General features: G+C 39.2%; 1 protein-coding gene across 4 annotated transcripts in view; it reads right to left on the bottom strand.

The window, feature by feature from the left end:
• Positions 1-11410: 11410 nt before the first annotated feature.
• The window catches only part of IARS1 (isoleucyl-tRNA synthetase 1), an 80423-nt gene continuing 77555 nt past the window's right edge, over positions 11411-14278 (bottom strand). For all 4 annotated transcript variants that reach the window (XM_070459465.1, XM_070459463.1, XM_070459466.1 and 1 more), the window contains one exon: positions 11411-12003. In XM_070459465.1, coding sequence (XP_070315566.1) covers positions 11921-12003 — 83 coding nt within the window. In that variant the 3' untranslated portion in view covers positions 11411-11920. The remainder of the gene's footprint in view (positions 12004-14278) is intronic.

The raw sequence follows: 14278 nt of genomic DNA, 5'->3' as shown, positions 1-14278 counted from the left end.
ACTCCATTTCTTCTAAGGGATTCCTGCCCACAGTAGTAGATATAATGATCATCTGAGTTAAATTCACCCATATCAGTCCATTTAAATTCTCTGATTCCTAATGTCGACGTTCACTCTTGCTATCTCCTGTTTGACCACTTCCAAATTGCCTTGATTCATGGACCTAACATTCCAGGTTCCTATACAATACTTCTCTTTACAGCATTAGACCTTGATTCTATCACCAGTCATATCCACAACTGAGTGTTGTTTTTGCTTTGGCTCTGTCCCTTCATTCTTTCTGGAGTTACTTCTCCACTGATCTCCAGTAGCATATTGGGCACCTACTTATCTGGGGAGTTCATCTTTCAGTGTCCTATCTTTTTGCCTTTTCATACTGTTCATGGGGTTCTAAAGGCAAGAATGCTGAAGTGGTTTGCCATTCCCTTCTCCAGTGGGTCACACTTTGTCACTGGAAAACCACTAGACCATACAGGTATGACCTAAATCAAATCCCTTATGATTACACAGTGGAAGTGACAAATAGACTTAAGGGAGTAGATAGAGTGCCTGATGAACTGTGGACAGAAGTTCATGATATTGTACAGGAGACAGGGATCAAGACCATCCCCAAGAAAAAGAACTGCAAAAGAGCAAATGGCTGTCTGAGGAGGCCTTAAAAATAGCTGTGAAAAGAAGAGAAGCCAAAAGCAAAGGAGAAAAGGAAAGATATACCCATTTGAATGCAGAGTTCCAAAGAATAGCAAGGAGAGATAAGAAAGTCTTCCTCAGTGATCAATGCAAACAAATAGAAGAAAATAATAGAATGGGAAAGGGTAGAGCTCTCTTTAAGAAAATTAGAGATACCAAGAGAATATTTCATGCAAGATGGGCTGAATAAAGGACATAGTGGTAGGGACCTAACAGAAGCAAAAGATATTAAGAAGAGGTGACAAGAATACACAGAAGAACTGTACAAAAATAAAACTTCATGACCCAGATAATCATGATGGTGTGATCACTGACCTAGAGCCAGACATCCTGGAATGCAAAGTCAGGTGGGCCTTAGGAAGCATCACTATGAACAAAGCTAGTGGATGTGATGGAATTCCAGTTGAGCTATTTCAAATCCTGAAAGATGATGCTGTGAAAGTGCTTCACTCAATATGCCAGCAAGTTTGGAAAACTCAGCAGTGGCCACAGGATTGGAATAGGTCAGTTTTCATTCCAGTTCCAAAGAAAGGCAATGACAAAGAATGTTCAACTCCTGCACAATTGCACTCATCTCACATGTTAGTAAAGTAATGCTTAAAATTCTTCAAGCCAGGTTTCAGCAATACATGAACCATGAACTTCCAGATGTTCAAGCTGGTTTTAGAAAATGTAGAGTAACCTGAGATCAAATTGTCAACATTTGTTGGATCATCGAAAAAGCAAGAGAATTCCAGAAAAACATCTATTTCTGCTTTATTGACTATGTGAAAGCTTTTGACTGTGTGGCTCACAATAAACTGGAAAATTCTGAAAGAGATGGGAATACCAGACCACCTGACCTGCCTCTTGAGAAATCTGTATGCAGGTCAAGAAGCAACAGTTAGAACTGGACATGGAACAACTGACTGGTTCCAAATCGGGAAAGGAGTACATCAAGGCTATATATAGTCACCATGCTTATTTAATTTCTATGCAGCATACATCATGAGAAATGCTGGACTGGAGGAAGCACAAGCTGGAATCAAGATTGCCGGCAGAAATATCAATAACCTCAGATGTGCAGATGACACCACCCTTATGGCAGAAAGTGAAGAAGAACTAAAGTGCCTCTTGATGATAGTGAAAAAGGAGAGTGAAAAAGTTGGCTTAAAGCTCAACATTCAGAAAACTAAGATCTTGGCATCCGGTCCCATCACTTCATGGCAAATAGATGGGAAAACAGTAGAAACAGTGGCTGACTTTATTTTTCTGGGCTCCAAAAATCACTGCAGATGGTGACTGCAGCCATGAAATTAAAAGACGCTTACTCCTTGGAAGGAAAGTTATGGCCAACCTAGACAGCATATTAAAAAGCAGAGACATTACTTTGCCAACAAAGGTCCATCTAGTCAAGGCCATGGTTTTTCCAGTGGTCGTGTATGGATGTGAGAGTTGGACTATAAAGAAAGCTGAGTGCCAAAGAATTGATGCTTTTGAAGTGTGGTGTTGGAGAAGACTCTTGAGAGTCTCTTGGACTGTAAGGAGATCCAACCAGTCCATCCTAAAGGAGATCAGTTCTGGGTGTTCATTGGATGGACTGATGCTGAAGCTGAAACTCCAGTACTTTGGCCACCTGATGTGAAGAGTTGATTTATTTGAAAAGACCCTGATGCTGGGGAAGATTGAGGGCTGGAGGAGAAGGGGACCGACAGAGGATGAGATGGTTGGATGACATCACTGACTCATTGGACATGAGTTTGAGTAAACTCCGGGAGTTAGTGATGGACGGGGAGGCCTGGTGTGCTGCAGTCCATGGGTTGCAAAGAGTTGGACACAACCGAGCAACTGAACTGAACTGAACTGATCCTACTGGAATAGAATATATTTGTGGGTACTAGTGAAATACTGTAGATAATTGGATCTGTTGGCCTAAGAGTGTTACATGTGTGCTTTGAGCACAGGAATTACATATATAGTTTGAACATTATCACAGCACTGTATATAAGGTTACATTGGTTGATTTGTTTGTTTTGGGGAAATGAGAATAAAATTTGAGAAAAGCTTCAGTTTATAATGTCACAGTAAATGTAAGACTTAAGTGCTAAGATTTAACATTAGAGTTAAAGGGAAGTGTAGCTTCAGCTGGGCAAGACAAGTACCTAGGGATGAGCTCAATAGAGGAAGGAAATAATGACCAATACAGATTCAACTAATAGGAGCTTAATAGGATAAGACCCTGATGTTCTTCACAATTGCTTATTAAACACCAACTATGTGCCCAGCTCTAGACAAGCAATCAGAAGAGTAGAACATCTCATTGTGGGCTCTATAGCTTGGTTTCTGTCTGATTTTATATGTCCTGTTCAATCAATTTAATCTCCCTTCTCCTTTCAGATGAAGAATTTAGACTTGAAACCACAAAAATGGGAGTTTCTGAAGAATATTTCTTCCTTTTTGAGATGTTAGATCAGTGCATATATGTCCATTCCAAACTCCCTAAATATCCTTCCTCCCATCCTTCTCCCAAGCAACTAAAAGTTCATTTTCTAAGTCTGTGGTTCTGATTCTGTTTTAAAAGTTCATTTGTATCATTTGTTTTCCAATTCCACATGTAAGGGGTATCACATATTTTTAATTTTTTATTAATTTAATTGGAGGAGTCATATGACATTTCTACTTTTCTGTCTGACTTACCTTACCTGATACCTGTATTTAGAATATAGGAATATAAATGAGCATTCAAGATTGCACTCAGGACTATGGGAAAAAGAAGAGAAGGGAATAGAATGGACAGAGCAAGAGTGAGCATTTGCTTTACAGAGAGTGGCCATGGAGGCCCAGCAGAGGCTGGAAGAAATGAGCAGAGGTGCCAGAAATAGGAACAAAGACTAAATATATGTTGATTATAAATCACAGTATCACGGGCCCCCAGTGACAAAATGGTGGTCAGTTCTTTGGGTTTTCTTTTTAGTCTTGTACATCCTGCACTTAGAACTGAAGAGGCCAATGACCCAGGGATGCCAGGGAGTGCAGACAAAACAAACAAACACACAAAAGCTCTAGCCAAAGGACCAGAAAAGAGAAAGCCTAGCAAGACAGAGAACTTTTAGAGAATAACCTCTCTATTCCAGCAAAATACCATAAAATACCATTACTAGGGGCTTCCCTGGTGGTTCAGATAGTAAAAGCATCTGCCTGCAGTGCAGGAGACCCCGGTTTGATCCCTGGGTCAGGAAGATCCCCTGGAGAAGGAAATGGCTACCCACTCCAGTACTCTTGTCTGGAAAAGTCCTGATGGATGGAGGAGCCTGATGGGCTATATATAGTTCATGGGGTCGCAAAGAGTCGGACTCAACTGAGCGACATCACTTTCACATTACCATGGCTGCATCCCATCACACCAGGAAAGTCTGGACTTCTACCCTCAAATCACTTTGTTATAACAAAGTATTCCCAATCATCCCCTTTCCTTACTTACGAGGATGGTGTCAGAGAAGGCTGAGTAGGGTTAGGGTATATTTCTTTCAACCCTTTGGTAAAATTTATTCTTTTATTTATTCTTCATTTTTTATTGGAATATAGTTGTTTGACAATGTTGTGTTAGTCTTACTATATAGTAAAGCGAATCGGCTATACATATATTTTCTCTTTTTTGGATTTCCTTCCCTTCTAAGCTACCATAGAGCATTGTGCAGAGTTCCCTGTGCTATATAGGTTTTCACTAGTCATCTATTTTATACATAAATTTATTCTTAAATATTTTATTGGTTTTGATACTATTATAAATATGGTGATTTTCTTTATTTCTTTTTCATATAATTCATCATCAGCTTATAGAAATGCTAGCAATTTGTGTATGTTAATGTTGTATCCTGTAACTTTACTGAAGTCATTGATTGGATCTACTAGTGTCTGGGTGGAGTCCTTAGGATTTTCTTGTCAGTAATTCCAACATTTGTTTAAACTTGGTATTGGTGTCAGTGGTTCATTTGTCATGAGTTGTGATTTTCTTAGTTCTTAGAATAAAGATTTTCTGTTGCTAGGAGGCTTAGGTTCCTATTTAAATCTTTTATTTTAGCAGGCAGGTATCCTGTTCTGTTTAATGTGCAGGTTTTAACCTCCTTTTGTAGATAGTGGTTCCACTGACAGTTTAAATTTTAGCAGCTTTGTGGTGTCATTTCAGTCTGCTTTTGAAAAAGGAAATGGCAACCCACGTCAGTACCCTTGCCTAGAAAATTCCATGGATGAAAGGAGCCTGGTGGGCTACAGTCCATGGGGTCACAAAGAGTCGGACACAACTGAGCGACTTCACTTTCTGTCTTCTTTAACTGGTGCCACTGGGGCTTTTTGCTAGTGCTGCCTGAGGGGATAAAAGGAGTCTTCCCAGGTTGGGATGCTGGGTCTCTCTCTGGGATGAGAGGTTTTTGGCCTCAAGGAACTAAGATGCTTCTCTATTCTAGAGCTGCCTTATCTTTGCACTACAGACCACATGCTTATTACTGTGAGACATTCCTCTCCCCCCAAACCCTAGCCCTCTCTCCCTTCCCACACACACTAGTTACCCTAGTCACCCTGGTGTCTCTGGCAAGAGATAGGTTACTCAGGCCAATCAAGACAAGAGGCTGCCTTGTCTGGGTGCTTTGGCAGGATGCCCTCTACTGGTTACCCCTTGAAATGCCAAGGTCTCTGGGAGGAAGTGGGGCTTGTTGTTTACTGCTTAATGTTCCAGAACTCCTTGTTGATGGTGCTGGGTTTGTCTCATACACAGTAAGTCCCCTACATACAAATGAGTTTCATTCAGAGAGCTTGTTCATACGTCCAATTTGTTTTTAAGTGCAACGAAGTTAGGCTGGGTACCTAACTAACACAGTAGGCTATATAGTACTATACCATAATAAGTTTATAATACTTTCCAAACAAATAATTTGGCTGGCATACGGGACCTGTCAACTCATGAAGGATTACTGACTGGAAGGAGAGGAGGTGGGAAATGGTGGAGTTGAAGGATGGTCAACAACAGGAGATGGAGGGCAAGCTACAGTTTCACTCACAGCTGATGTTGCTGGCACAGGTTCTGGTTCCTTGCAGGATTCAATTTTATCTACCCTCTTGAAAAAATGATGCAGTGATGTCTGGGTGGTAGCTCTTTTCCTCATCATCGAGGGCAGGGTAGCATGGGTTGCATTCTGAATGGCTGCTGCAAATTTCATATTCCATCCTATGTTCCTGTGTCTCAAAAACTAACTGCCTCCTCAAGGAGTTAGTAAGCTCCTCATGTTGCACAACAGTACTGTGAAGTACAGAAACGCACAACCACTCGCAGAGTATGCGTGCAAGGGACAATGCACGCCAGACACATGAACTAGCATGGTTGGACGTGCAAATATGTGTCACATCTCTGAAAGTTTACAACTTGAAGCTTTGTATGTAGGGGACTTAGTGTAGTTTGAGGGACTGTTTGATGTGAGAGGAACGGACTACTTGACTCTCTTCTATGGCGAGGGTGGATCACCATCTTCTGTTCAGTGGGGAAATTAAATCCTACCACTTAGGTTGTCCTTCCAGTCATGAGGTTCCAAATCAATTCACCTTTTCTTAACACTTTTGACAGTTTTCCTTTGTTCCTTTGGTTGCCTCCTTAGTTATTCCCATGATTTATAGTTAGAGGAGAAAAAAAAAAAAAAAAAAACCCAAAACCAAACAGGTCTATGCACTCTTGTATGGACCTGAAGTCTGTGTTTAACTTTTAAGAAACTGATATTTTCCAAATTAATGGTATCATTTTATATTCCCAACAACAGTGTATGAGGTCCAGTTTCTTTCACATCCTTGCCAACACATGATATTATCAGACTTTTAACTTTTAATCATTCTAGTGGGTATGTAATGATTCCCATTATAGCTTCAATTTCCAATTACCTGATGACTAATGATGCTGAACAATATTCATGTGCTTATTTGCCATTTGTATCCCTTCTACAGTGAAATGCCTATTCATCTTTAGCCAAATTAAAAAAAAAACTGGGCAGTTTGTCTCACCATTGTTTAAGAGATCCTCACATATTCCAGGTTCAAGTCCTTTTCAGATATATTTTACAAATATTCTCTCAGTCTGTGGTTTGCTTTTTATTATCTATAAAATATCTTTTGGAGAAGTGAAGTCTTTAGTTTTCTAAGTCCTATTTACTCATATTTTCCTTTATAGTTTTTGCTTTTTGTAACCTATTTAAGAAAACTTTTGCCTTGCTCTAATAAATTATCACAAACTTAGGTTAAAACAACACAAATTTATTATTTCATATAAGTTGGTAGGTCAGAAGTCTGGTGGACTTTGATGACTTCTTTGCCTTGAGCCTCACAAAGCCAAAGTGAAGGTGTTGACTGTCTAGCTCTTATCAGGGCCTTCTGGGAAGAATCTATTTCTAAGGTCAGTCAGGCTACTGGAAGATTCTAATTCTTTTCTGCTGCAGGACTGAGGTCTCTGATTCCTTGCTATCATCTGGGACTGACCTTAGCTCCCAGAGGCCCTTCTTCTCCAGTTCTTGCTCATGGACCCCGACATCACTGAGCCACCAACAGCATAGCAAATTCCCATATTTGGATTTTTTTTTATTGGAGGATAATCGCTTTACAATGTTGTGTTGGTTTCTGCTGTATAACATGAATCAGCCATAAGCATACATATACTCCCTCCCTTTTGAGCTTCCCTCCCACCCACACCCATCCCAGCTCAGCATCAGGCCGAGCTCCCTGTTATATACCAGCTTCCCACTAACTATCTATTTTAAACATGGTAATGTATATATTTCAATGCTACTTTCTCAGTTTGTTCCTTCTTCCCCTCCCTGCTATGTCCACAAGTCAGTTCTTTATATCTGTGTCTCTATTCCTGTCGTGGAAATAGGTTCATCAGTACCATTTTTCTAGATTCCATATATATGCCTTGTTAGTTGCTCAGTTGGGTCCGACTCTTTGTGACTCCATAGACTCTAGCCCGCCAGGATCCTGTCCATGGAATTCTCCAGGCAAGTGGAGTGGGTAGCTATTCCTTTCTTCAGGGGATCTTCCCAACCTAGGAATCAAACCTGGGTCTTCTGCATAGCAGACAGATTCTTTACCATCTGACCCACCAGGGAAGCCCCCAATATGCTTAAATATAGATTTGTTTTTCTCTTTCTTCACTTGTCATGTTTGGAAGTTATTACCTCCCCTTCTGTCAATTTCTCTTGCCTCCAGTGAGAGAAAAGTTCTATGCTTTTAAAAGCTGTGATTAGACTGGGCCCACTCAGATAAACTAGGATAATCTCTTTAAAGTCTATTAACCTTAATCACACCTGCAAAGATGTGACCCTGGGCTTGTAATATACTTACAGGTTCCAGAGATTAAGGTGAGGACATCTTTGGGGGACCGTTTTACTTAACCATAAAAAGTCATTAAGGTTTTCTTCTAGTTTTATAATTTCAGCTTTTACTTCTGTTATACACTGTGGTAAAATATATTTTGCCATATTTTATATTTGTTGTATTTATGTTTTGACTTATGGTCCTTTTGCAAGTGGAGAGGTGTATGTGTATGTGTCTATTCAATCCACTTGTTACAGCACCATTTTGGAGAAAACATTACCCCTTTCCCACTGATGTCCTTGGCATCATTAAAAAAAATTAATTGAAAACACATAGATCTATTTCTGGATTCTCTGTTTTGCCCTAATGCTGTATTTCTTATCTTTCTGCCAATTCCAGTCTTAATTATATGGTTTCATAAATCCTATAATCAGATTATTTAAATCCTCCAAGTTTGTACTTCTCTTTGAAAATTTGGGTCTTAAATCCTCTGCATTTCCATATAAAATTTAAAACCAGCTAGTTAATGTTATAAAATTCTTCTGGGATTTTGATTGGTATTACATCAAATCTTTAGATTAACTTGGGATAATTGTCAGCTTAATATTATCTTTGGATCTATGAATATTATTATAAACTGAGTTGTTTTCTTGAAATTCTAATGTTGAAGTTCTAATACCCATGTGATTGCAGATAGAGCTATTATAAAGTAAATTAAGGTCACAGGTGCCAAGTAGCTTCAGTCGTGTCTGACGCTTTGCAACCCTATGGATTGAAGCCCACCAGGTTCCTCTGTCCATGGAATTCTCCAGGCAAGAATGTGGAGTAGGTTGCCATTTCCCACTCCAGCGGATCTTTTTGACCCAGGGGTAGAACTTCGTCTCTTACTTCTGTCTCCTGAATTGGCAGTCTGGCTCTTTACCACTAGCAACAACTAGGAAGCCGGGGTCATGGGGCTGGGTCCCTAAATCCCATAGGACTAGTGTCCTAACAAGAGACACTGGGAGTTCACACACACAAAGAGGCCAGGTGAGGATGCAGTGAAAAGGTAAGACCCTCAGGACAGACTAAACCTGCAGACTTAGTGATACTGGACTTCTAAACTCCAGAACTGTGAGAAAATAAACTTCTGCTGTTTAAGTCACCTGGTCTGTGGTATTTTGTTACGGCAGCGCTACCTGACTAATATGAACATGACATATCTCTTTCAATCATACAGGCTTTATTATCTCTAAGCAATATTTTATAATTTTCAGGATACAGGTACTACACATCTTTGGTCAAATTTGTCCCTGAAGTATTTCACAGTTTTTGATGCTATTACAAATAATTTTAAATTTAATTTTCTTCCACTTATTAACAGAGTTTCCACACACTCTACATCCAGCTTACCCTATTGCTAACTTACATCTTACATTTATCATGGTACATTTTCACACTTGATCTTAGCCAAAAGGCTGAGAAGCGATTATCATGGTACATTTTCACAATTATTGAACCAACAATGATACAATACTGTTAACTAAACTCCATACTTTATTTGGATCTCATGAATTTTCCCCTTCAGATTTTTTTGTTCCTGGATCACATCCAGGATGTCACATCATATTTAGCCTTTGTCTGCTTTGTCCCCTTTGATCTGTGAATATCTCAGATATTCCTTGTTTTTGATGACCTAACAGAGCCAGGTACTGTCTGAATGTCTCTCAGTTTGAGTTTATGGTTTTCTCATGGTTAGTCTGGGGTTCTAAGCACTTTGGAAGACAACAGAAGTAAAGTAACAATCTCATCAAGTCCTATTAAGAGTATATGCTATCATAACTGATGATGCCGACCTGTCCGAGGTGTGTGTGCCAGTTTTCTAACTGCAAAGTTGCTTTTTGTTCCCTTTCCACACTTTATACTCTTTTGATGTAAATCATGAAGTACGGCCCATTCTCAGGGTATGGGAAGTTAAGGTGTACCACCTTGAGAGGGAACATCTATATAAATTATATGGAATTTTACCAAGATCTGTCTTACCTCTCTCATTTATTTACTCAATCATTTATATCAGCATGTACTCACTGATGTTTATTTTATACTTCGGATTTTAATTCAATACTAAATTGCATTTTTGTTCAAACTGTTCCAGCTTTGGCCACTGGAGGCTCTTTCAGGTTGGCTTCTGACCCTCTGACATTCAAAACACAACTTAGCTATTTTTTAAGGATCAAGTTCAGTATGTTAATTATATTCACACGGTGCAAAAGACCCCTAGAACTTTTCAAAACTTGCAAAACTAAAACGATTCCCATTTCTCCTTCTCTGTAGCACGTGGCAGCCATCACTGTGTTAAGTTTCAATGAATCTGACTACTCTAGATAATCTCATACTAGTGGAATCACACAGCATTTCTCTTTTTCTGACTGGCTTATTTCACTTTGCTTACTGTCCTCAAGGCTCGTCCTTCTTTTCCGAGACTGCACAATGTTCAATTGTGCACTGACATTACACGTCCTTGTCCCATTCATCCCTGAGTGGACATCTGAGTTGCTCCCTCTTGGCTACTGTGAATATGTTGCAATGAACCTGGGTACACAAATACTTCTTCAAGACCTTGCTTTTAATTCTTTTGGATATATACCCAGAAGTGGATTGCTGGATCATGGAAATCATACCTGTTCTACTCTTTTCCATAGTGATTGCAACATTTTACATTCCTACCAACAGCGCACAAAGGTTCTCCTTTCTCCAATCCTTGCCAACATTTGTTATCCTGTGTGGTTTCCTCCAACTTTGTGGGTTTGGATTTGAATGCATTTATTCTAGTGGCTAGAGCCACACGATTCACAGTTCCTTTCAGGAGAATCTGATGTAGGGAGTATAGTTGGCTGACAAGCCTCTAGCTACTGGATTTTCAGATCAATGGATACATTTGTGCTGAGGCCACAGTCCCCTTCAGTCACTGACTAAGCAAGACATGGTCCAAAGTCAGGTCATTTCTGCCTAACTCTGGACTTTTTTGAAGGCTCTACCTTTGTCTTAAACCCACCCCTTTATCTTTCATGTATGAGAAAGATACCCTTCTCCCAATAGATTCTTACACATCTAATTTTGTCTTGGCATCTACTTCTTTGACACAGCATTTTTGGGAAGAAGTGAAATTAGATATTTAGTTTACTACCATAATTTAACTATTAGGACAATTGCTTCAAATCACCCTCTTTAGTTTGCTGACGTTAACATGGTCATAGCCCTGGAAATAAATTGGTGCCAAATGTGTTTCAAAAGTAATCTGAAGAGTTTTAGAAATAAATTTCTTTCAATGAAAAGGAAAAAAAGATATTTAGTCTAGTGTCTTAATACAGAAGTAACTATTAAGTTTTGAGTCCTTTAAAGATGGGAGAATGAATTACTTCTAACATATTTATTATCTGAGAGAAAATTTATTGTTCTGATTTACTGAAACTTAAAATATTCCATCAGACTACCCATGAAACTCCAGGCAGCAAAAAATATACAACACTGTCCATTCCTTTAAGAGGTTTCACACAAGTTTTAAAAGGCCACAGAACTATATATAAATATATGAGTGTGTGTGTGTGGACACACACTATACCATTTAAACTACTTCTATATTCTATACGTAAAATTTCAAGTATAGAAGCATACCTTTTAGAGCTGAGGTAACACCAACTTTCTCTCAACATAAATGCATAGGTGTTTAAGGTTAAGTGTGAATACTGTTAAGTGTCAAGTCATTTGATCAATTCCATTTTGATTTTAGATAAAAAACAGTATATTATACATGCATCTGAACGAAACATCTTCAATATGTCTGTGTCCATGTGTGTGTTTCAGTGGCAGAGGGAAGAACAGGTATATCCAGGGACACGCTGACTGAACCACAGATAACTGAATGTTAGAAGTCTGCTGTAGTTGGTAACACAGAAACATACACAGTCTTCGTATTCAAAGTCTTCATAGGGATTTCTTCTGTAATTTCTAGAATGGAAAGAAGAAGTTTTAAGGAAATAATTTTTCTATCTATTTTGGATGAATATTAAAAAAAAATGTTAACTACCTGGATAGCAAGATATTCGGCCTTACCTTAAGGGAAGCCTAAACTTTGTCTCAGCTACTGGGGGGTACTTTTTCCTGAGTGACAGGAGTGTCTTTTATTATATATTTTGTTATATATTGTGAACACACCTGGTAGTTTATGCTAATGAGATGACAATGAGATGACTCAGGGTGGAGTTGGCCACACCAGAAAAAACAATCATATGAGCAATTATACCTATGCATTGAAGTCTTAATATAAACTCTGGACACCAAGACTCAGTTGAGCTTCTCTGGTTGATAATACACTGTACATACTACTGTCATGCTCTGGGGCTAGGAGGAGGTAACACTGTCCCTGACTCCCTGGGGAGAGACATCTGAAGTTACATACTTGGACTCCCTCCCAGATTTGGCCCTGTGCATCTCTTCCCTTTGCCTGATTCTAGTTTTTTTCCCTCCTTTCCCTATAATAAATGTAGTCATGAGTACAACAGCTTCCATAAGTTCTGTGACTCCTGCTTGTAAATTATCAAACCTGAGGGTGAATTTGGGAAACTCTCTGAAATGTGCAGTTGGTGCCAGTGACCAGAGTGTTGTCTGAAGTCTTTTGTCTGCCTAACTCCTAATACATGGGGTTAGAAGTTTTAGGCAGATTTCTGGAGGACTGTGTCCCTTAACTAATCTTAACTCATCTGAGTACTGACCAAGATGTACCTACACCCTCACTCAAACAGTATTTTCTTTCTTTTTTGAATGCATGAACTCCTTTATTGAAAATATTGAGCTAGCATTGAGTAGTGCATTACATACACTCAATATCCATAAATGAAGGGTCACACATGTCTGATTGGACAATATTGTCAAACAGTATTTTCTATGTCTACAGAAAAGGCCTAGACTCAATTCTAAGCAAGTAGCTCAGAGTCGTGGTTTCTAAATACTCACACCTTACAATAGGAAGAAGTGTCAGTTCCAAGTTTAGGGAAAAAAGAGTACATGATAAATGAAGGACACTTACAATGTCAGAAAGCAAAAAGTTATCAAAGACTGAAGGCTCAGGTCAAAAGATACGGGAGAATTTTTATCTTTAGTCATAAAGATAAAAAATTTGAGCATCCAAAAGTATAACACAAATGTTATATATCAAAACACACTGAATACATAAAAGCTCAAAGAAAACGGGGAGAGAAAGGGGACAGAGAAAGAGAGAGAGAGAAAACAAGAAAGCCACAACTACTGAGCCCGTGAGCTCTGGAGCCCACAGGCCACAGTGAAAGAGCCCACGCGCGGCAGCTACTGAGCCTGAGTACCACAACCAGGAAGTCCGCCTGCCGCAACTAAAACCCACCACAGCTAAATCAAAACAAAAACAGTGTCCCTGTATACTGGATAGTTTAGAAAGCCACATGCATGCCCAGAGCAGTATGCATACAGAGACACCTGAGAAGATCCTAGGCGTTCGAATCTGATAAAGATAAAAGGCTTTTGTGGCCAAAGGTGGCTGACTTTCAGGACTGCAGTGCAAAAAGAAAGAGAAGCCTAGGGCAGGGCCTGGCAGAGTTGAAGGAGTGGCCCAGAACAGAGCCAATCTTTAAAGACCAGGAGAAGTGGGTATTTTGTTTTTAAACTTTTAGTTCCTGGAGGTCAAAAAAATCTCTTGTCAAAATATTAATAAAGGACCTATATTAAAACATAGTTTGGAAAAGTCATAAACAGATGCTTATAGCCTTTAACCATCAAAAACAGCAAACCCTGGGGAGGCGAACCTGATTTCCAGAGTTACCACATTCAAATATCCAATTCTCAACAACCAAAAAATTACAAGGCATACAAAATATAGGAAAGTATGGCCCATTCACAGGAAAACATAATTAACAGAATCTGTCCCTGAGAAAGTGCAGATACCTGAACTTAACAGATAGACGGTCTCAATCAACTGTCTTAAATGGAAAACAACAGACTAATGGAAAGGCCAATGGAAGCCACAGACAAAGAACTAAAAAACCAGGAAAACTATCAACAAAATGAGACTATCAATAGAGAAATTATAAAAAGGAATTAAACAGAAATAGTGGAAATGAAAAGTACAATAATTAAAATTAAAAGTCACTTGAGGGACTTCCCTAGCAGGACCCTGGTCCCTTCTGATGCAGTGGGTGAGGGTTCAATTCCTAGTCAGGGAGCTAAGATCCCACATGCCTCATGGCCAAAAAAC

The sequence above is a fragment of the Odocoileus virginianus genome, chromosome 31 (genome assembly GCF_023699985.2).
Source record: "Odocoileus virginianus isolate 20LAN1187 ecotype Illinois chromosome 31, Ovbor_1.2, whole genome shotgun sequence".
Taxonomy (NCBI): domain Eukaryota; kingdom Metazoa; phylum Chordata; class Mammalia; order Artiodactyla; family Cervidae; genus Odocoileus; species Odocoileus virginianus.
This window is presented reverse-complemented; position numbering and strand designations above follow the sequence as displayed.